The sequence below is a fragment of the Bos mutus genome, chromosome 17 (genome assembly GCF_027580195.1).
Source record: "Bos mutus isolate GX-2022 chromosome 17, NWIPB_WYAK_1.1, whole genome shotgun sequence".
Classification (NCBI taxonomy): Eukaryota; Metazoa; Chordata; class Mammalia; order Artiodactyla; family Bovidae; genus Bos; species Bos mutus.
Genome location: NC_091633.1, coordinates 30,637,198 through 30,660,918, shown reverse-complemented (window position 1 = coordinate 30,660,918; position 23,721 = coordinate 30,637,198). Strand labels below are relative to the sequence as shown.

Here is a 23,721-nt window from a genome sequence, read left to right as displayed (position 1 = left end):
ATACAAACAGCCAAGAGTGAACAGTAGCATAAGGAAAACAGATGAGCAGGTAAATGTGAGTGATGACTTCAACAATATTAGGCATTAGGTTTATGCATTCCACATTAGTGACTGTTATTTCATCTTTGTCCAGGTGTGAGTTAATAGTGCTTCTGGCCACAAGTTCAACATTAGGGCATCAACAATATATATTCAATAAGGTATCTGAAACAGAGAAACACATCAAAGTCATGTATTGATCAACTGATGACAATGTTGTGACCAGAGGTTCTATATATCCCAGGAGCAATGTTCAGTATTCACTGATTCAGTGTTCACAGTGATTTGTAGACCAACTACAGTGAATAATGAAAATCAACCATACTTTTCTAAAAGGAGTGTTATACTCTTCTGAAGAGTTATGTGACACTGGTAACCTCAGCAGAGCCTCTATCATCAGAAAGCATTCAAATCTGCCTTCCTGAATTTTACCAGAAAATATATCATTAATATTTCAGGAGCTGTACTTTCTCCCAGCCAAAAATGCATCATTCATGTGGTTACCTAGTCATGAAAGTTGTTCTTTCATTTTCTAAAGCTAGGGATCTCCATTATCACCAAGAAAAAGGAAAAATTAACAACTAAAATAAAACCCCAAAATCTCCAGGGCTCTCTTTCTTCTACTAAATTCTTAATATATTTTCTACCTAATATTTTTAGCCTATTTGATCACTAGTGGTATAACTGGTAAAACATAGGTGAAGCCTCAACCTGGCTCATTCTTAGAGTTAAGATCCTAGAAATGAAGTTTATGGTAATCTTCACTTTCAAAATTCAAAAGCCATATGCCTATGGTGAAATATCAAAGAGATATATTAATAAAAGATCCAAGTATGCTGGCAACATAGAAAGACTCTCCTAAAAGAAGGAGACAGCAAAGATGAAGGATGTGAATATAGTCATTGCTTGGAATCCACGGGGAACTGGCCCTTGGATACCAAAACCTAAGGATGCTCAAGTCCCTTGTATAAAATATATATTAATTGTATTTGCATATAACCTACAGACCCATATAATTTAAATCATCTCTTAATATTTAATATAATGCAAATTCTATGCAAGTAGTTGCCCATAAAAGGTAAATTCAGGTTTGCTTTTGAGAACTTTAACTTTTTTTTTCCAAATATTTTTGATCCCTGGTTAAAAATAGCAATGATGCTGAGAAATTAGGATTTTCATAGACTGCTGATAGGCTTATAAATTGGTGTGGATTTCCTTTGTGTTAATCAGAAATACTTAACTAAATGCTTGATGACCTTTTATCCTGTAATAATACTTCAATCATCAGAAATGAGGGAAAATACATACAAAGATGATTTTCATTTGCAGCAATATATGGATAAAATAAGGATTCAAATAAAATCTGTAAAAATAGGAGCTGACTAATTAAGCTACAGATCAATATTACAAAGCCATGAAAATCAAGTTTACACATGGCTTTACCACCATCAAAAAGATCTGAGCATGACATTAAGTACAAAAGAACATGGGTAAATATTAAAAAATGATTATTCCTTGAGTAAAATGAATGCTGATTTTTATTTTCTTTTGTGTTTTCCAAATTTTCCACCTTAATAAGTACTTTTAGGATTAGAAGAACTGTCTACTCAGAACTCCATAAAGTTTTTATATTAATTTTGGAGGAAGATTTAAATTCACCTGAGAAACATTATGATGCACAAGCAACCTGAAAAAAACTTAGAGATAAATAAAAATGAATGGAAACAAGACAAATATGGTTATAGAGTGCTTTGAAATTTGAATGTGCCAAAGAAAATTAAGGGCTTCCCTGGTAGCTCAGTTGGTAAAGAATCTGCCTGCAGTGCAAGAGACCTGGGTTCAGTTCCTGAGCCAGGAAGATACCTTGGAGAAGGAAATGGCTACCTACTCCGGTATTCTTGCCTGGAAAATCCTATGCATAGAGGAGCCTGACAAGCTACAGTCCAAGAGGTCACAATAGTCGATCATGACTTAGTGACTAAACCATCACTATCAAAGAAAATTAAATGGAAAAGTAAATCAAACTTTGAGGTTCTTAAATCAAAACAAAAAAGCTATTCTGACATATTTTATTATCCATTTAGACACAAGTGTTAAGTAAAACAAACAAACAAATAAACAAACAAAAACACCAAGAAAAGCAGAAGTTGTCCCTTAAAAGAGAAGAGGGTCTGTGTTCCATGGAATCTTTTAGAAAAATTTGTCTGCTTAGCATACCTTGGTCCTGCTCAACTATAAGACTAGAATTGCATTATGGACACTCTTTATGGTATATCAGCATCTTTAGTATCCTGGCATCAAATGGCTTTTTCTTACTTTCCTCTGCCTTTAGGAATGATGTAAGAGATGACATCAAGTCAATGTTTGCAAAATATTCAATTTGTTTAAAGTATTAGCATAAAGAATGAACACTGTGGTTCTGTTGATGCAATTTTTTTTTTTACATTTTCACCCAGGTAATATTTTTCTATTCAACAAAGGGTATTATAAATATTTATATATTTATATTTATATTATAAATATAAACAAATGAGTAGAATCTTAAAGACACTTAATAAAATACATTTTATGAAACTGTTTCTTGAAAGTCAGAATCTTTTCATTTTAAAAATCATAGAAAGGCACTTCAAGGCCACATTAAGTTCAGAGTTCCACAAAATATTATCATGAAAAGATGTACAAATTCCCTGATGTTTGGACAAAAATACACAGTGCATGTCATACACCTTAAGGCAAACGGAAATTATTTATTGATGAAAGTAGCAGTTTAGTATTGCATCTAGTATTCCAGTTTAAATCAGATTTATACCTTAATTGAGTTGCTTGATACTGGCTTTAGAGAGACCACATAACTAGTTTTTAAGACAAATTGAGGCTGCAACTTTATATTAGTTAATAAAACCATGAGCATGTGAATTCCTTTACTTTTATTGAATTGCAGTCTCTAGTTTTAATATTTGTGAACACTTGAATTTTACACTAAATTGTCTTCAAAGTGACATTCAGAAACCAAGTAATAATCATAACCCATTACTCAAGACTTGAAATAGGTTAAGAAATACGCAAACCAGCAGTCCATTTAAGTGATATTAGGACTGTAACGCAAGCCAAAAGCATTACACAGTCCTTTATTTATCCCTCGGGGCTCAGTGAACCTTCCGTTTGACATCCTTTTTGTTGATCTGAGACCACAATGACACAGAAGCACAATTTATAGAGACAGCATTACTCAGGAAACAAGTGCCTTACAGAACTTACATTCCTTTGCCTGTAATAGAGTTTTAATCTTATTTATCTTATTTTCTGTATAAGTTCCCTGTTTGTCTTTAAATTCCTGAGGAACAATTTAGGATTTCTGACGGCATTTCAAATCAAGCAGGGAGAAAATTAGATTGTTTATAGGCTATGAAATTTGGCTAAATTTATGAAAGAAGCTGTATACCTGTTTTAGTATTTATACCAAATAAATCCAGATGAAACATTCATTTTTAATCTTGAAACCAAAATAGGATGGGTATTAAATAAAAGGAAAAGCAGTTCTTTTTCTTTAAAGCACCTTGAATGGGAAAGGGCTTTCTGAGCAAGGCACAAAAATCCTAAAGTAATAAAATAAAAAATCTCCAAATTTGACTACAGGAAATTTAAGAATATGATTTTAAAAAAAATCATGAACAGATTAAAAGAAAAATGACATAAAGAACAGACTTGTGATTGTCAAAGGGTAAGGAAGTGGGGGAGGAATAGGTTGAGACTTTGAGATTATCCAATGCAAACTATTATAAATAGGATGGATAAACAGCAAGGTCCTAGTATACAGGGAACTATATTCAGTATGCTGTGATAAACCATAATAGAAAAGAATATGAAAAAGAATGCATATATAACTGAGTCACTCTGCTCTATAGCAGAAATTAGCACAACATTGTAAATCAACTATACTTCAATTAAAAAATCTGGGTAAGATGGTGACAACTTGTGACAAGTACATATTATTTTAATGGATATCATATCGCTAAATAATAAATAGAGCCACAGCCCAAGAGAAACATGGGCAAAGAGTTTGAGCACAAGCACACACACACACTTACATACAGAAAGGCAAATAATATGGTGAGAAATATTTAACTTTAGTCAAAACTTATTGCTGTAAATTTAAGCAGTGAAATAACAATAACAAAGCCTAAACAAGGTCAACTTTGTATACTACTCCTGAGAGCAGATGAGAGTAGGCACACTCCTATGCTTTAGGTAGGAATGTACATCATGTATCTTTTTGAATATTCAGCAAAATTTTAAATGCAAACATCCTTTGACTGAGATATACCACTCATAGAAATTAATTCTGCAAACCCATCTGCACATATTATTAATACAGTCAGGAAAAGTTGGAAAGTTATCAACAAATAACAGAATAAATAACAGCAGAATACCATGTGGGAACCCTAAAGAAGGAGGAAACTGCAGATAAAAGAAGTCTCCAATTTATGTTAATATAGGAAATTACCAAGATACAGAAAGAACAGTGTGTTTATGATACCAGCATTTCTGTAAACCACTGATGATCATGATCTGAGAGAAGCGGAATTAGAGGAGAAGAGACACAGACAGCAATTATTATACCCTTTTTGTAAAGTTTAAAGATTACCACGAGTTACTTATTTCATAATGTTTAAATTTCAAAACATAAACCTTTAGAATCTAAGTTCTCATTTTTGCAGGTTATAAGTTTTAAATCACCCACAATACCTAAAAGCTATTGCTAACAAATATTTTATTCCTTTTATATAATTTTTTCTCTTATTTTAAACCCGAATCATATTTTTCAGATATTCAAGATTTTGCCACTTGAAATTTTCAAGTTCCTAAAGTTATGTGTATAGCTACAAGAGAGCTAGCAAGGTGTAAGTGTCTCCATGATATTTCAAACTAAACTGAAGAACATGTGGCAGAGAAGCCAAAAAAAAGGAAAAACCTGCAAAATAAAATATAAATTATCATCTCCAAACATGATTCAAAAATTAAAATTGCTTTTAAAAGATCTGAAATGCACACCACCATTAATATCACCAATTCCTCATTTAATCACCCCATTTTCAACAACATATTCTAAGTCAGTGTGCAAGACAATGGCTTTAGCTTCCATCTCTTTTATGTTTTCTTCATAATTTTTAGAATTACCATATCTGCTCTTTAAGACACTTTGATTCAAATATATAGTTCCAAGTTATAGGAGAATATTTACAAATGACCTGGAAACAATGACTATTCTTCACATTCTAAAATAATAAGAAAATCAGGTAGATTTTCTACTGGATTATTTCTACTTTTGCCATAAATATAATTCTGCACCCATGAATAATTTCCAAAATGGAAACTTATCCTGTTCCTTGTCACCTGAGACATGACCTAGAAGACTGGCGTTAAATAGGTATCTACTGAAGTTTGAGAAATGGTAAAGAAAGAAGAGAATCCTGTGATAGATTTTGATGCACATAAGCAATGGGGATGGAAGCACCCTGAAGACAAGCATTTGATTTTTTTCCCAATGTTTCCTACTTCAGGCGCAAATCCAAAGTCACCAATACAACATATCTTATAAACACGTGCCTTTGCTTTAGAAGAGTAATTCTGACCCAAGTTCTTACTACCCTACATGAAACAGTCTCCACACTGCCGTTTTCTGCAACACAAGGAAGGCTCAGAGTAAGGAAAGTCAATGCAGAGTAAGGGAGCGAATGGTTTATAAACCAGGAAATTATTTAACTCATTCATGGGACTTCCTTAGTGATTACATCTCCTCAAAAATTGTTTTTCCATTCTCCAAAGAAAATAATCTCTGGACAAGAAACTATTTGAAAAATTTTCAATTTCAAGACCTTTCTGACAGACAAGGAACAGGCAAATAGCCTCCCTTATTCACTCTGAGGCAGGAACTTCCTGGTAAAGTGTGAAAGGGCCTCTCGACCAGCATTAAGAGGCAGAGGACTGATCCACAGGGAAGAAGCCACAACAGGAAGAGCCAGTCCCAGGTCGGATGTCACCCTCATCACGGAGAACCACCACCATCATTCTTATTTGTGCGTATTTATTAGTATTCTAAAAATGAGAACAATAAAGCTCTAGTCTCCACTATTAGCTCAAATGGTTGTATTAAAGAAGCTTATTAATTTGAAAATGACACAGCAAGCTCTATTAGATCTCCATAGCTACTTCCCTTCCATGAATCTACAAGCATGGAGCTAAGTGTATATAATTAATGTGCACTCAGGGGACTGGAAATCAGTGAAATTAGCAGCATCAATCTCTGTGTTATATAGGGCAGTGATTACCATCTGAATCTGACAATTTCATTATGAGGCAGGTATTATAATAACCTCCATTTTACAGAGGAAGAAAGAGGATTAGAAAGTTAAACTTACACATACAAAGTCAAACAACTGGTAAATTTTGGAGCCATCATATCACACCCAATCTGCTTATTTTAATATACTGGCTACACTGCAATCGGACATTGGGAAAAACTCTGACTCAGGCTGCAGCAGATGTATTTATTCTTTCATATTGATTGTTTATTGATTTTTGAAGAAACATTAATATTCTAAATCCTTCAAGAAAGAAAGAGGGATGAAAGGAAGAAAGAAAAGAAGAAAGGAAGCAGGTCTCCATTCTTCCAATTATTTTGTCATTGAATTTGGTTTTCTTCAAAATACATTTTAAGGCTATGATTTAGTAAGCATACATATTTAAACTATAAAATCTGATGCCTATGTGTAATTTTCATTATCAAACTTTATTTTACAGATACCATTATTATTCCAAAGTTGTCAGAAAGGATAGAAAATTTTATAAATGCTAAGTAATATGGTTTTCATTGCTTTACCTTATAAGATGAGAGTTAGATGTTAGACTTGAATTCTGTCTTTTGATTTCAGAAATCATGCTCTTGCCCAATTCCATTCTACTTCTTTCTTGAAGAAGGCCAAGATTTTCAGCAGTACATTACCATGTTTACCAATTTTCTTACTTTTCAGAATTGGATTTCTCTGTTTCAATAAAACAGTGTGCATACTTGTTTTGCATAATAAAGCCCAGTGCATTTTTAAACATTTTTTTTCAGCAATTACAGTGTAAACTTTTCAAGGACATGGATTACAACTTAACCTTCTTTAGATTCTCAATATCCATAACAGAGGACAAGCACATAGTAGATGTTAAAATAGAACTTTTTTTTCTAAAAGAAGTTTCCCCGGAGCTGGGCCAAAGTAGTCATCCAGCCAGTTGATCTAATGAGGACTGAGGGAGGGCATTCCAGGCAGAGTCTTGAGTTCTTCAGTTTGATGCCTGCAGCTGAATTTCTAAAATCTGGCCAAGATCTTGCCTCTGATTAATTCCAGTTCAGCAGCTTAGCAAGAAGGTTCCATCACTAGAGTGGATGCAACAGACAAGAGGAGCAGCACAACGATAGGGGCACAGGAAACCTGTCCTCCTGAAGTGGGAGGTTCACAGAAGCTCAGCTCAATTCTCTTGAATGAGCACAACCTTTTCTGGCGAGCAATGCCCAACAAAACTCCAAATGTACCCAGCACTTATATTTCCAGGAGTTTTCCCACAGATACATATCCACAAACAGAGGTAAAGGTATAAAAGAATGATCACCAGAGCAATATTTGTAGAAATGAAAAATAATGGGAAAAAATCAAAATGACCAAAGCAAGGAAACTTAAGAAAGAGAATACTAAGCAACTATTTTTTAAAATGTGGTGGTGTCTGCTTTTATGTTTTTCTATAGTTAAAAGTGAAAATAGTAAGTTAAAATCAAATAGGCACATATGCAAAAAAAAAAAAAAAAAAAAGTTCCTCCACAAATTTAAAGCAGGTTAGAAGAACTCACTTAAATTTGCTTTCTCATCTGGAAATGAATGAATAATAATTTCATTTATCCTATAAACTGCAGAGAGCTACAGTGAAGACCAAACAGCTGTGAAAGAGTTTTGAAAAGATAAAAGTGATATATAAATGTAAAGTTACCAAACATATAAGCTCTCTGAAGGCAATGATCTCTATGTTATTCTCCTCCACTAATCTGAGCACGCTATTCCATTCATTGTAAAGGGCTGAGATCCAGGAAAGAAGGGCATATTGGGATCACTTAGGACAAACTAATCAAGGCACTTATTTTCTCATTTAAACCCCCAATAATGACATCTACATGTCATTAGGAATAATAAGGCTGAGGAAACAGCCTTATTCCACAAAGAGAAAATAAAACATGTCTTGTGTCACAAAGCAACAAATCATATTCAAACTCTGGTTCTAAAGCTTGTATTCTCTCATCTGCTTTTCATTTAAATAGATATAATTTGATTAATTAGGTGAAATAAACCATGAGGAATCTAAAATGTGCAGTTAGACAATGTGTGGACGTATCTTAATTATGTGCTGCAAGATTCACCGGAATGAAAGAGCTCCAAATTATTGAACATCCTCATGGAAGTGGCATGTGACAAAAGAAAAGATGTAACACTGCTTGAGTTTCAGCATCTCAGCTTTTGAAAACCATTCTCCTCTTTCAATGCGTTAACCATATCCTTAAATGACATATGTGGTTTGCTTCATTGGTTTCTCCTTTGTCACCAAACAGTCCTGCCCTGGTGCACAAGAAACAGAAGATTCCAGCAAGAAACTAGAAATGCATTTTTCTCTGTCCTCAACAAGTGTTTATCAAAACCAGCCAAAGACCCCAATACTGAAAGTGATAAAGTCCACTAATTACAATGCACTTAGATGCACCAAACACATAGTCTTTTATGCCTATTCTCCATTTTCAAAATAGTCCTATAACATGATTCCTTTTTACAAAGGTGGAAACAGAGACTTAGACTGCACTAAACTTGTCCAATGTCACACATCTAACAGTAAGATCAGAATTTCATTCCAAGTTCAGATTCGACTAATGCTACTTTGTGTCTTACGATACCATGGCTGCAAACTACAAAGAATCAATGTCTTTCATTTCCGTACACAAAGCACTTCCACATTTATCATTCAGTTCAGTTCACTTCAGTCACTCAGTGTGTCCGACTCTTTGTGACCCAATGAATTGCAGCATGCCAGGCCTCCCTGTCCATCATTAACTCCCGGAGTTCACTCAAACTCACGTCTATCGAGTCGGTGATGCCATCCAGCCATCTCATCCTCTGTCGTCCCCTTCTCCTCCTGCCCCCAATCCCTCCCAGCATCAGAGTCTTTTCCAATGAGTCAATTCTTCGCATGAGATGGCCAAAGTACTGGAGTTTCAGCTTCAGCATCTTTCCTTCCAAAGAACATTTATCATTAAGATGATGATTTTGACTTGCCTGTGTTCTGAGAGACAAAGGAAAAAACTGAAACTATGTAGCACCTTGATACTTCCTCTGAATCTTGCCTCTGTTCCTAAAATTTCCTCTCCACATGAAAATTAGTAATAACATTGCAGACTAATAAAAACTAAAAAAAAAAATAAAACTGATAAAACAAATAAAGCTACAAACAGTAAAGTGCTGGGGAATCATAAAGTTCAATATCTCCATTTCATACATAAACTAAAATCAAGATTGAAATTTTTCAATCCCTCCCAAACAAAGGATAAGACATAAATAAATTGAAAACTCATGCCCTAAGTTGAACTGTGTCTTTCAAGAAAAACTAGCAAACACACACTTCGTACCACTCCTGGAGATCGGCACTTCCAGAACTTTCTTAAAGAGAAGCCCCTCTCCCACTTGAGAACTGCAAAAGCTACTTCCGTGGTAGCTGGATTATTGAAAACAGACAATCCCTTAAAATCTGCAATTCCTAACAAATAACTTACATGAAACCTTTAAAGAATATCTTTAAAATACTCCAAATGAGTACCACTAAAATGTAGATGACATTTCCCAGTATGTCGATAAAACTGATTCCCCTTTCCTGATCATTCTTATTCTTCAAATTGAAACTGCTCATTACGTCCTGCATTTCAGTCCCAAACTGTGCTTTAATGATTTTTTGCATAATTAATGACAAAAACGACATATTGTTCAAGAAGTATCATTAATTTTGTTAAATATTCTTCTAAGACATGCTAACACATTTTAATATATACCTAGGATTGTTAAAACTACTATCTAGATGTTAAAGAAGAACAATAAGTCACCATCAGAATACAAACAAAAAAGACAAACTTTTCTGTGTTCTGCAAATAAACCCCATCAGTTGATGTGTTCCTACAATGTCTCAAGAACCCCATGTAGGAGATATAGTTTGTTATAACTCATAAATTCGAACTCTAGTAGTATATTTCTTCCATATTACATATTTTTAGCTACAGTGTTTTAGTTTACCTCATGAGTAACAAGAATGACTTTTTTTTTTTTTACCAGCCCTAAATAATAAACTGCCTGAAAGTGGTGTTTTTGCCTATAAAAGATCCAGAAGGCTTCTTTTCTTTCTCATCTCCCTCTGGAACTAGGGATAGGGGAGCCTGGTGGGCTGCCATCTATGGGGTCGCACAGGGTCGGACACGACTGAAACGACTTGCAGCAGAAGCAGCAGCAGCCAATTGTATCCATCAAAAGTAATATTATGATAAGAATTCATTGTTTTGTACTAGCTCAGTGGTAGTGTAGAAGCCTGACTGCAGACATGCAAACTAAGCAAACACCAGGTAAAGAAGAAGCTTAAATCAAGAGATAATGAAAAGAAAAAAATTTCCAGTTCCAAATTCCTACTCCTTTGTCTACTACACATCAAGTTAGGCTGCCTCTCGGAGATTTCCCTGTTTGTCCATGGCACCATCACCACACTTAAAGAAATCTTGGAATTTCAATCCACAATGAAGAAAAATATTTTTTTTTCCCTTTTGTAAAAAAACAATTATTTCAAAATGCTCAACCTATCTTTTTATTCTTGCATAAGTAATAAAAAATATATAATCACATGGTTGACATAGTCTTACTGCAGTGGACCAAATGCTAATTCAAGGAAATTGTAAAACGAATACTAATTCTGAAAGAGAATAGTATTTTAATGCAAAACCTTAGTATAAGCTGCAAAAGCTTTACGGTCTGAGAAAACCTTTTCTCAAATTACATAACATGAGTTTCAGTCAATTTTATGCTGAAGTTAGATATGATTGATTAAGACCATATTCTGCTATAGGGATGAAGAATTAGGTAACATTTATTCTGATTTCATAATAAGCATAGATATACTCAGATTATACAAATATATTTCTATCATTTCCATCAGTATCACTTGGTATTTATAAAGATTAGACTAAAAATATTTGCACTGAATTGCACATTCTGAGTTTCACTGAATTTCAATCAGAGTGTAGGAATTAGAGTAGCATAAAGTAAGTGAATACCACAGTGGTTACAGTTTGAAATTAATTTTACACAAAGGGTAAATAGCTCAGTAGAAATATGATGCCCTAATCAAAGTATTATAGACACATTAGAATGCAGGCATTTCTCAATTCAGTTCAGTATGTGTTCATATTGTAAATATTAGAATAAAAATCAGGAAAAAAAGTGTAGATGTTAACATACTTAAAACTATAAAGTAAAATTCTGTGTGACAATCTAAATAAACAGTAAAACTGACAGGTATGTGTCATTTTTTGAGAAATGTTGAGATGAAAACTAAAACAATCTAAGCAACTCTGTCCTCATAGATCCCCTTTCTATAACAAACCCCTGACTCCCACACCTATTTATTCTATTCAGTTGAAGATTCTTATAACTGTCAAGACTCTACATTTCAAAACTGTCTTTAAACTTTAAGCTACAGATTAGTAGTAAGCATTTTGGATAATTTTGAAATATTGTGTTAATTAATATATGAGGAAGAAAACTACAATTACAAATTGGGTTTCATTTTTGCTGAAGCAAATTACCAATAGGATAAAAAATAGGACAAAGTTAAATCACAAGAAAACAAGTGGTAATGATAAATTGCCCATACACAAATGAAAAAAAAAAAAAGGCATACATATAAAAGAATCACACCCATTAGTGGAAATATTAGAGCAATTGGTTCATAAAAAAACTGTGTCTATAAATTTTTCATTGTCTAATATCTCTAAAAGAAAAAATATTTTTGCAATTTGGTGCTTTGTAAAAATTTTACTATGGTTACCAAAAGGAAAAGGGGGTGGGAAGGGCTAAATTGGAAGATTGAGACTGACATATAAACACTACCATATATAAAATAGATAACTAATAACAACCTACTGAATAGCACAGGGAACTATACTCAATACTCTGTAATGACCTATATGGCTAAAGAACCTGAAAAAGAATAGATATATACTGAATCACTCTGCATATACATCTAAAACCGACACAACATTGTAAATCAAATATACTCCAATAAAATTAATTTAAAATAAAATAAATATTGATGTTTTAATTTTTTAATTAAAAAATGAAAGAATTAACAGAAAATCATGGTATATAATATCCTGGGAATGGGGGCTGGGGAGAGACTAAGACAATTTTGTGGCTATTCAAGGAATGTGTATAGTCATGTTTTGTGAAAATTCAAACAAAAACGGACGACCGACACTCCCACAGCCTCAGAGTACTGAGAATAGAGTCCTGTAGGCTAACCACTGCAACACGGCTTCTGCATCATCCCAACATTTATTTCAGCAAAGCATTTTAACACAGAGCAATGTAGTTGTAGGGGAAAAGATAATAACTTTGAACATATCTAACTTGTAGATGAAAATGAAAAATGCATCACACCTCTATCTGAATAATATTGGAGGCAGATACCAAAGAAATTGTTTCTTATAAAATCCAAATGTAGAGTAATAGCAACATTCTGAATTTAGTAAATATAATTCTATACCAAGAAATTCTGCTATATGAAGTCTGTTTAATAGATTAAAAATCGTGACGCATACAAAGCCAACAGTGGCATGACCGTGACTTTAAGAAAGGCATATTTTCATTCTCCATGTTAATTTTAAAAGTTTCTATAAATTGTAATAATCAAAAATGACAAGATACTTTGAATAGTAACCAAAAATAATAGGTTTTAGACTAACAAATACCACTGTAAGAAGCAGATTCATTTTTCTCCAAAACTAGTGAAATCTTTTTTGAAAAATACTTTATTGCTAGAAAAATTTTAAATTATAGGTGATTTTGAGATTTGAGAAAGAAATTGTGGGTAGATTTTAATTCAACAATGATTTTTCCTATCCTATTGAAGAGGCATATTCATTTAAGACATTTGGCAATGAGTTGTTCAGATCATTAGAGAAAATCTCAGAAATTCTGAATGAAAATTGCCATAATAAAAAAAATCTGGAATTTCAATTTCGTCTGGGGAATCTTCAGTAGAAATCAATTAAAGAAGAAAGGAAATACCCACTGGCCACTAGCATCCCAATAAAATATTTAAATCTACTATTTATACAAGATTTTAGCTCTATGTAATATATCCTCTGCTTACTTAAAAAAATAAAAAACATTTCAATTTAGGTTTACTTCCTTGTAGTAGCACCTGCTCTACAGATTAAGCAAAGCACTTTCGCTGACTTTTTAAAAGGGAAAAGAAGAACAGAGGAAGAAGGGGGGAAAAATAAAAAAGCGCACTCTGAAAAGTCAACCATACAGCAACACCTGATAGAGTACCCAGGAAACAACTGGCCTTCTACTGCCTTCCCTAAAATCGTCCGGGCTCCAGGAAGTTTGAAAGGTGGTTTTGGGAAGAAATTCCAAGAAGATACAGGCTCTGACATGAATCAGCATTCTATTGTCTTAATGTCAAGGTGCAACGACCCCTTCATTGTAAAGGCTTGATATGAAAGGGAAAAGCCCCAGACTTCTCAACTCAGTAGGTGGAAGTCTGCAAGACCTCAAAAAGCAATAATAGCATAAGAGTAAATTCCGATTACTATTAAGTTCCTATAGTTTCATATACTCGTTTCTAGTTAAATATTTAGTTTCTCATATCCTAAACTGAATATTTCAACCAACACCATTTTTTGATTTCTGATAAGTATGATGTCTGATTTTCCTAAAACTCTCTTGTGATACTTGGAGTATGAAAGCTTAACTACAAAAAAAAAAAAATCCAACAACAAATTAATTATTCTTACATTTAAAGAGCTATTTTATTCTTTGTAACCTCCAATTGATTATAATCAAAGATTTAACCTCAGGTTATAAGGTATTGTGTTCTGGTACACTACTAATTCTTATGATTGCTTAAGAGCATCCAAGTTGATTCTGGTTGTATGAAAATTTTTGCATACATTAAAATAGGTAACTCTAGGCTTTGGTAATTATCTTGACAGAATAAAGAACATGATAGCTCACCCAAACTATAGCTACTCATAATCCATAATTACAATATAATTACACACACACACATACAGACAAATTCATGCAAAGTGTAACAAAGGTTTAGCAAGCATCAATATGATGAATGCAGATACACATCTTAATAATTCATGACTAAAATGCAATGATAAGAAATATACCTTAAAATAATACCTGAAGGATTTACTGTATAGTACAGGAAACTATAACCAATATTTTATAATAACCTATAAGGGAAAATAATCTGGAAAAGGATACATACATATATTTATCTGAATTACTTTCCTGTACATATGAAACTCTGGAGAAGGACATGGAACTCCACTCCTGTAGTCTCACCTGGAGAATACCATGGACAGAGAAGCCTGGAGGGCTACAGTCCATGGGGTTGCAAAGAGTCAGACAAAAGTGAAGCAACTTAGCATGCATGCATGCACATATAAAACTAACACAACACTGCAAATTAGTTATACTTCAATGAAATAAATATACTTCAATAAAATAAATAGATAAATAGATTACACCTGAAGAATCAAAGTTAAAAAGCCAAAAAATATACTTTTAGAATATTTTCTTCCAAGAGTCTTATAATCAGTGCTATTTCTGAATTTATTTATGAATCAAATTCACAAGGATATTTAAGATAATCTATTTTTAAAATAAAATAAAAAATCAAAGACATTCTTTTTAAAAGGCCTTGGGAGTTACTTTTCAAATACCTCATTTTAAATGAATTTTTCTAAAACAGATGCCACTTATACATATTTTTTCAATTTCTCTAAATAAATGTGTTTACAATGTTTCAAAGGATATTCAGTGTACGCAACAGTTTTATGAAAGAACTATGCTTTCTCCAACATCTCCATCTACTGGCTTAGAGAAAAAGCAGATTTTTATCTGCTATTTCTTTAAATTTAATATTTTTACAATTTATTTTTATGAAATTGAAATATCAAAGTATTAAATTATTTTTAAATATGTTAATAACTATTTGTCAGTTATTCATTAAAAAATAGGAACAATTTTGAAGAAGACATTTAATAATTTTAATTCCAAAGCCCTATGTGATCAAATATGTTCATAGCTCTTTTAGACAATTTTATTTTAACCAAGTTTTAATAATGAGCACAACATTAAAGTTTATCAAAACTTTTTAGAATGTAAAAATGTTTATTATTTCCTAAAACCTGTTGATTTTGTTAACCTATATAACAATATGTGCATATACATGTCAATATCACATTTATTATTTTCATAAAAATGTTACTGTAATAAATTGCTTTTGTAGAAAAACTATTAGAATATCATCACATCCTCAGACCAAACTGCTTAGACAAGACCAAGTGGCAGTGAACAGGGAAGGCCTCCAGGCCCATAAGGATTTGAAAACTATAGGAAAGAGATTTAAGGGGAAAGGTTAGGGGAAAATGAGTTACTATAGGAACAGCATTCATTTATTCTCTGATGACTAGAAGGTACGCAACAAACACTGAAGCTGAAGCGGGAGGTGAGAAAAAGGAAAGGAGAGAGGAAGGAAGGAATTCTTGAGGCCCATCACTGACTTAACTGTTGAACATCGGATGCTGTTATTTATTTTTCTGGTTTCATGGACTTTCTCATGTTGAAGTCTTAAGTTGGAGCAGGCTTGAGGGGGAAGAAAAATAAAAGCTTAGTAGGCTCTCTAGCTAAGAAGAAAGAAGGAAGAAAGGAAATGGGGAGGGAGGCAGAAAAAGGAGAAGGCAAAAACCTGAAAATCTGTCTTTATTTCCTCAGGTACCATGGAAACAAATGGGAACAAGTAGGTACTTGAATTATCCCACTGTGACTGTGAAAGAGGGCGTGGGAGGAAGTTCAGAGCCTGCACAGCATTTACTGGGTTCAGAATGCAATGACTTCATTTCATTTGCAAAACCTTAACCCATTCAGTGGGTCCTGCCATGTCAGTCTCAGCATTCCCAAAGCAGCCCTTCCATCTCAGGAATACAATTAAATTAGCAAACTAAAGTCTTTGCTATTTTACAATTATATTATTAATATTCATAATTTTACTTTCTTAACACATTAAATTTATATATTACATTTAGGGTTAAATTTACCCTATGGGATTTTTATGCTTTAACTCAGAGGAAGGGCAAGCTATTTTATGAACGCTGACTGATGATACATATTTTAATGGTAGAATTATGAAGTAGAATTCCTTAGATTTCTGTAGGAAATGGGAGAAAGTCAGGTTGGTTTCCGCTACCTACATGTTTGACACTGCTGCTCCCACTTCATAAAGGAAAGAATCAAGGATTCCCCTGACTGAGGAGCCAAGGAAACAAAAGGCTAAGCATTGGAGTAAAAGCCTTGAGCAGGATTTAAGTGATCAAGACTCATCTTTAATAAATTTGGTATCAGAGATTTCCACTCATTTCTGGACTGCTCACTTTGTGAGTGCAGTTTATATGTAAGCATCTCTCTCTCCCTCTGAAAAGAAATAAAATAATTTTACATTCTCTATTACTCTTGGTTTAAAAAGAAGAAAAAAAAAGGATACAAACACTTCATTTCATTTTGCAAACTCTGTACTGTAAAATTCCTAAAGAAATGAAGAAATTGAGCCCAAAAATCTTAAGTTTTGAGTAGATGAGCTAATGTCAACTCCAGGAAATTCTATTCAATGAGTGATAGAATTTTTTCTTCTGTAACTAGTTCTATTCAGCAATCAAAAGATTGCTTATGCACAGCAGTTGCACAGGCCATGGTTCTGAATTCCCATGCCAGAAACTTGAAAATACATTCAGATCCTCACTGACATTTATTTTAGTGTCACTGAATAATCCATGCAGGAGTAACTTTGTGACATGGAGACGTACAATCTTTTATTTCAGTTTTATTTTCTGAGAAAAACAAAATATCGATGCAAAATGAAGATTTGATTGTCCCATTTTCTTAGAATTGGGCTTCCCTTGTGGCTCAGCTGGTAAAGAATCCACCTGCAATGCAGGAGACCTGGGTTCGATCCCTGGGTTGGGAAGATCCCTTGGAGAAGGGAAAGGCTACCCACTCCAGTATTCTGGCCTGGAGAATTCCATGGACTGTATAGTCCATGGGTTCTCAGAGTCTGACACAACTGAATGACTTTCATTCCACTCACTTGGATGGTTTAGAATTGTCAAGCAAATTAAATTGTGTTTCTGTTTTTCTAATGAAATCCACCTCTTATTACATGGATGTATCCATTCTGTGGAACTTTATGTATTTATATCTGTTTAATATGTGTATATTTTCTGTCTGCATATCTTATTTCAATAAAATTTACATTAAATAAATTATTCAAAAATATTGAGACTGAGGACCTAAACTAGTCACTTAACTAACCATAATCTTTAGTCTTTACAAGCCCCAGCAGAGTCATTCAGCATTTGGAATGAGGAAATACTCGTTTCCTTCAGTGGACCTAACTCCTCTGCTCTCAGCCAGGCCCTGGAATAATTCTCACCAATGAATGAACTTCTACATCATTGACCGTTTTCAAAACACAGAGATATCGATTCTTTTCACCTAGTTTTTAAAACCTAAATCCTCCCAATAATCCTAGTCTTGCGTTTAGGTTCATTACTTTCCACAGCATTTTCACACTATTTTACAATTACAAACAGTTGGATATTTAGACCAATTGTGTGTCAAACTCACAATTCAGAGGGGGGAAAAAAAAAAAACTAGAGACCTGGTATCAATTCAGATGAATAATCTAATTCTGGTAGATAAATAGGTCAAATTATAAAGGCCTTCAAAAAAAACTATAGCCGGTTTCTTTGTGTATCTACATGCTAAAAATTTTCAAGATATTCTTACATTCTTTTAGGAAGATTTTTTTTTTAACTGGATATTCACTTAAGTCTCAGTCTCTCTTCCTCCCACTTCCTTCCCATCATGCCCAGTTCCTTTTCTCTCTTGGAATCAACATGTGAAAAAAAAATATATATATACAGCACTGAAATCTTTTTAAATATGCTTTCAGAAACAGTTGAATTTTAAGCATCAAACAGCTCCATAATAATGACCCCTGTTCTATCAAAAAGAGTTGTTTCATTCCTTCATTCATTTGGTTGATGGCAGTTTCAAAACGAGCTGAGGATGTTCCTGATACTACAATCAAGCTAACCCATGGAATATACGATTAAAGCTCAACATGGGGACATGGGATGATAACCAGTTGTTTGCCTAACGTGGGAACACTGCAGTTGGAATTTTTCGGTGGTAATTTTCCGCTGTCCTTTACAGGGAAGACGAAGTGGGAGGTGAGCCATGTGCAAATCCCCCCGCGAAACTGTCAACTCTGAAATAAACACCAAGAACATCAATTCAGAAAGGAGTCGCCCCAACCTCGTCGCCAGGGCAGGATAGCAGCTGCCGGCAGAGGGCAGGGGGTCCGGCGGTAGCCGCACCGCCCACGTCCGCGCTGGGGTGGCCGCGCCTGGACCCGGGCCAGCCGGTCTTTCCACTGAACCGTGCGGAGAGAGACTTAATTGCTTGAATCCTATTACTTTGAAGCCTGGATGTAGCTTCGCAGCGGGTCCCCAAGTACTGCACGCTGCGCTGGGACTAACAGGATGGCTGCGAAGACTAAAATGGCTGATCGGCTGACTACTTCTCGATTTCAAACTCGGTGCATGCCACCTCTTTTAGGTCCTTTTCCTCCCGCATCCTCTGTGGGAGCCCCGCGACTTGAGAACAAAGCCCCCGGCCCGCGAGGGCCCACGGTGCCCGGCGCATGATCGCCCCGGGACTCAGGCTGCGGATCCCGGGGCCGCGAGGAAAGACTGTACGGGTAGCCCGGCCTGCGTCAGCCTCGCTGCACCCTTCGGTGGGCCTTATGTAACGACCCCAAGCCGACTATGGGACCGATGTGACAACTTGTCCCGTCTTGGGGCAGAATACAGGCTCGCGGGGTTCACACAGTGACCCGGAGCGAGGCCTGCCGATTTCACCCCGGGGCCGGGGGATCTACCCAGCAGCCCGACGGCGCGCCCTGGGGCACCGCGTGTTCCCCGCGCGCGGGATGCCATCAGGCCAGCAGAGGAAGGGGGCTTCTTTTGAAGACTCCAGCCAAGCCAAAACCCCCGGAACCTAAGGAAGCCTCTTCGATCTCCAACACCCACCCCCCTCCCTAGTGCGCACACTCTCCCTTGGCTCTCGCTTCCCCTTCAGCCCCCAACTCTCAGCCAGCTGGGGTCCCCGAGAATGCAGCCACTTTCTCCCGACGCCGTCACACGCACGCGCGTGTGCAGTCACTACACCCGCACACTGACACGCAGAAACACACACACACACCAGCCCGCTTTCCGCGTGCGGCCCCCAAAAGGGCATGAATATTCATTACTCACAAGCGTTGGTGACTGCGAAGCTGTTGGCTACCTCCAAATTGTCGATGTGGGGTGTCAGTCTGAACTCCGAAGTGGAAAACTGAACCATCCCTACACGAAATGCACTGTATTCCTGATCGGCGCCCCTGGGAAACAGCCCCCCTGCAAGGAACAAACACCAAGCAAGGAGGACAGTGTCAGTGCCCGAGAGGAGGAGAGGAGCCCGCTAGCGGGGGACTGCCCAGGAGTCCCTGGTTCACGTTAATAGGACGAATAAACACATCCCTGGACCCGGGCAACAGGGGAGCTGGGGAAGATATCCAAAGGGTATAGACCAGACACGGAGCGGGTCAAGACATGAAGGAGCTCGAGGGCCAGGTGGGTGGCCAGAAATGTTCTCCTTCCCTAGTGATCACAAGCTGTGCATTCAGACCCCTAGAGATTCCGAACAAACGGGAAAATGTTGTTAAGGCGAAATGAATAAAATTTGGGGGTTCTAAAAGAGAAGACCTTTCTCTCTGTTGTATCAGAGACACAATCTTTTGCCTTTGCTTCATCCTAAGAAAAACATGTATATTTTAGGCAGTTTAAATCTGGAATGCAGTCAAGGTATGACATAAGTCTACATGACATGAATTAATTTGTCCACCGTGAACAAAGATTACCACCAAATTATGCACAATTCAAAAGCAGAGCACAAAGGGTACCTACCTATCTGTATGCTGTTAGAAGAGACACCAAAAATCAGTCCCCACAAAACAGGAGAAAGGAGGACAGATATATGCATAATCTTTTGCATTTCCAAGAAAAGTAGAGCATCCACAAAATACCCTTTCTTTTTTTTTTTTTTTCCTTTTCCTCCTCTTCCTTCTTTGGCCGTTTTCCTGGGCAAATTAGATCCTCTGCATTTTGAGACAGCAATTTAGCACCAAGCTGCTAAAAACCAGAAGTGGAGGCAGAAGAATCCCTATTTCCAGGTCCTGCGGGTGGCTGCCGCCCTGCGCCCCGCGCCTGCTCCGAAGTCCGGAGGACCGGCTAGATGCAGTTTCCAGCAAGCTGCCGCTGTGGTCCCAGCGCCTCGGAACACTCAGCACCCTCCCATGCGCTCACACACTCACCCTCGCGCGCTTCTCCCTCTCCCCTCTCTCATACGCGCGCGCACACACACACACATACACACACACAGACACACGCGAGTCACAGACTGGCAGGCGGGCCCGGCGCGCGTGCGCGAGGCGCGGGGGGCGGCTGGAGCACCCCTCCCCCGCCCACCCCCGCGCCCCGGCGTCTCGCGCGCGCAGGGCTGGGAGCGAGGCTCGGAGCCTGGCCGCCGCTGCCCCCCGGGAGAGACCTCGGGTCTCGCGAGCTGTCGCGCCCACCAGGGATATGCCTTTCAGCACCGCGGACAGCGCCCCACTCCCTTCCGCGCTACCTTTGTGCCTCCGCGGCCACTGCAGCGGAGATAGATGCTCCAGCCTGGACCAAATGCAGCAAAGCCCACTTCCGGCTGCCGTGCAGAAGCCGAACTGCTAATTGCCGTTGGCGGTGAAGCGTTCTCTCACCAGGCCCTGCTGTCTTAGAATGCAAGCAATGCTTATTTTTTATCTTCTGTAGCCTGTAAATCCCACCTAGCAGTAGAGAAACGCTGCCACCCACCTCACCTGACCCGCAGGAAAGCAAACAAAACACTCATGAAGAAGTGCTCCAAAAGTGTGAACTTTAGCTAAATGGGACGTAGCAAGATCCAAGGAAAACCTAAATTTCTATCTTTAAAGGTCAAAAGCGCATAGAAGAAGATCAAGGTTGAATCTTTGGAACATTTTGCATGGAAATCCCATTTTTACACTGTGCTCCACCGGGCTGTGACACCAACTTGCCCAGCCTGCCAAGCCGACACCTGGGACCTGCTTTGGCAGAAATTCCTCACTGAGTTAATGGCTTTAGTGGTTTAAACAAAGCAATAAAGGATGGTTGAGTACAAGGAACTGTTTCCAGGAGGCAGGAGATTGGATCTCACATCACAGAAGGAGTAGCCTAGTAATATTTCAGAAAGCCAAGAGTTAGTCTACTGTGCTGCTTTCCCGTGCAATTGTCACAGTAATATTACTAGTATAGCCTCCTTGTTGACTGTTGCATGTTATACTTCCCCTTAATCACCTTGGGCCTCAACTTTCAAAAAGAGAAAGATGAGCAAAGTGGACTCTGCTGCTGCTGCTAAGTCGCTTCAGTCGTGTCCGATTCTGTGCGACCCCGGAGACAGCAGCCCACCAGGCTCCCCCGTCCCTGGGATTCTCCAGGCAAAAGTGGACTCTATGGCTCTCTAATCATGGAATTCTGGAATTCCAAGTCACAGTCTTTCCCTCTTTTTGATTTTCTATATGTATTCTTAAGCCAGGAAGTAAAAGAATCCATAATCTATTAATAAGATTTTATACTGCAGGTAAAAATACCACTCAATTCTATCACCAATAATTTACTTTAGTCCATTTAATATACACTTCTTTGTATATGAGACAGATGTTGTGAGTCAAAATGCCTTTAAAAAAATTTTAAAGCCTTTTAAAAGTTGAGAATGAAAATAGTAAGGAAGACATACATTAATATATTCCACATTAACAGTATAAAGGATAATTAAATACATCTGATCTATTCCATTACTAGTAGTGATGTAAGGCACAAAAATGATTTGCATTATTCTCTATTTGAACTCTTTATTATACAAAAGAGTGAATAACAACTCAGAGCAAAATAGAAAATTTTTCAGCCATCGCTTTTCTTCATTCAGTTTTTCCCAAAAGAAAAACTTAAACTTCATATCAAGTAAATAATAATGAAAGGAGAGAGAGAGAGAGAGAAGGTTAAATGTGGAGAATTGGTCATGTTTAAAGAATGGGTCAATGTAAATTAATTTTTTTTAAAAGAGGTCGCTTCAAAAGCTATTTTTATCGTAATCTATTTCAAGGTCAAGGACAAAGGTGAACCCAGAATTGACTGAATTACAATCTATAAAAATAAATAATATAAAATAAGAATTTGCTGAATCATAGAAACATTTTTCCTAGTAAATAATATGAAAGATCTCAAGGAAATATTACTGTTTAGTGACCAACTATAATTCATATATAAAATAGAAATAATTTAGTAGGCATTACTTGTAATTCAACTATTACTTTGTTACTGTCTTTCACAAGACATGTACCTTTCACATCAAATATAGACAGATACATCTCTTGCAGCATTGACATTGTTGTGCTTGTATTATAATTAATGAAACTTTTCAAATTCATGATAGTATTTATCATATAGCATTTTTCAGACATAGAATACTAAATCAGCTGAAGGAAGTGGTTATGCAAATAAATGAAAAATACTGTAATTTATTTTTAATACTTAGAAACTTCCTGTTTCAAGAATATATCTCATATTGATCAGTAGTAAAATCAAATTTGAAAATTTCAAAACCACTGAGACTAAAATTGAATAGTGTGCTGAAAGACACAGTTTGCTATTCTCTGCCCTCTGCTGTTCAATTTTGGTAATTATCTAAAATGCAAGCATTGTTATGAAACAAGGATAAATAACAGTAAAAATGAAAGAAATAAAAAAATTAACCATTCTAGCATTTGTTGGTATGTTTGGTAGCTTTCACCTTTGTTGTTTTTTGTGTATGTTTAAATATAATCTTAACATTAAGGCTAGAAATAAATATTATACATAGTATTTTCATTTCTATTTTACTCAGTCTTTTCTTCAGTATAAGAAGCAATCATTTTCTTTTAAAATCTGCTTTGAAATGCTTAAGATTTTATATATGCTTATGAATTCTGTGTAGTTTTAATTTGTGTTCCATAATGAAAAAGCATTTAGGAAAGTCATTATGGAGGGGTTGGGTGGGGTGTGCGAGTAACAACTTTGAAATGACTGGCAGATCAAATTTTAGCTGAATTCCTTATCAAAATTGGATTATAAATGTC

General features: G+C 36.2%; 1 protein-coding gene across 2 annotated transcripts in view; it reads right to left on the bottom strand.

Annotated features, from left to right (window-relative positions):
- The window catches only part of GRIA2 (glutamate ionotropic receptor AMPA type subunit 2), a 184,561-nt gene extending 163,715 nt beyond the window's left edge, over positions 1-20,846 (bottom strand). Inside the window, exons 1-2 of one of the 2 annotated variants that reach the window (XM_070386423.1) lie at positions 20,459-20,846; positions 19,769-19,909 (exon numbers count right to left, since the gene is read on the bottom strand). In XM_070386423.1, the coding sequence (XP_070242524.1) occupies positions 19,769-19,909; positions 20,459-20,546 (229 nt within the window). In that variant the 5' untranslated portion in view covers positions 20,547-20,846. The remainder of the gene's footprint in view (positions 1-19,768; positions 19,910-20,458) is intronic. The other variant, XM_070386422.1, reaches the window with a different exon arrangement.
- Between the last annotated feature and the right edge of the window lie 2,875 nt (positions 20,847-23,721).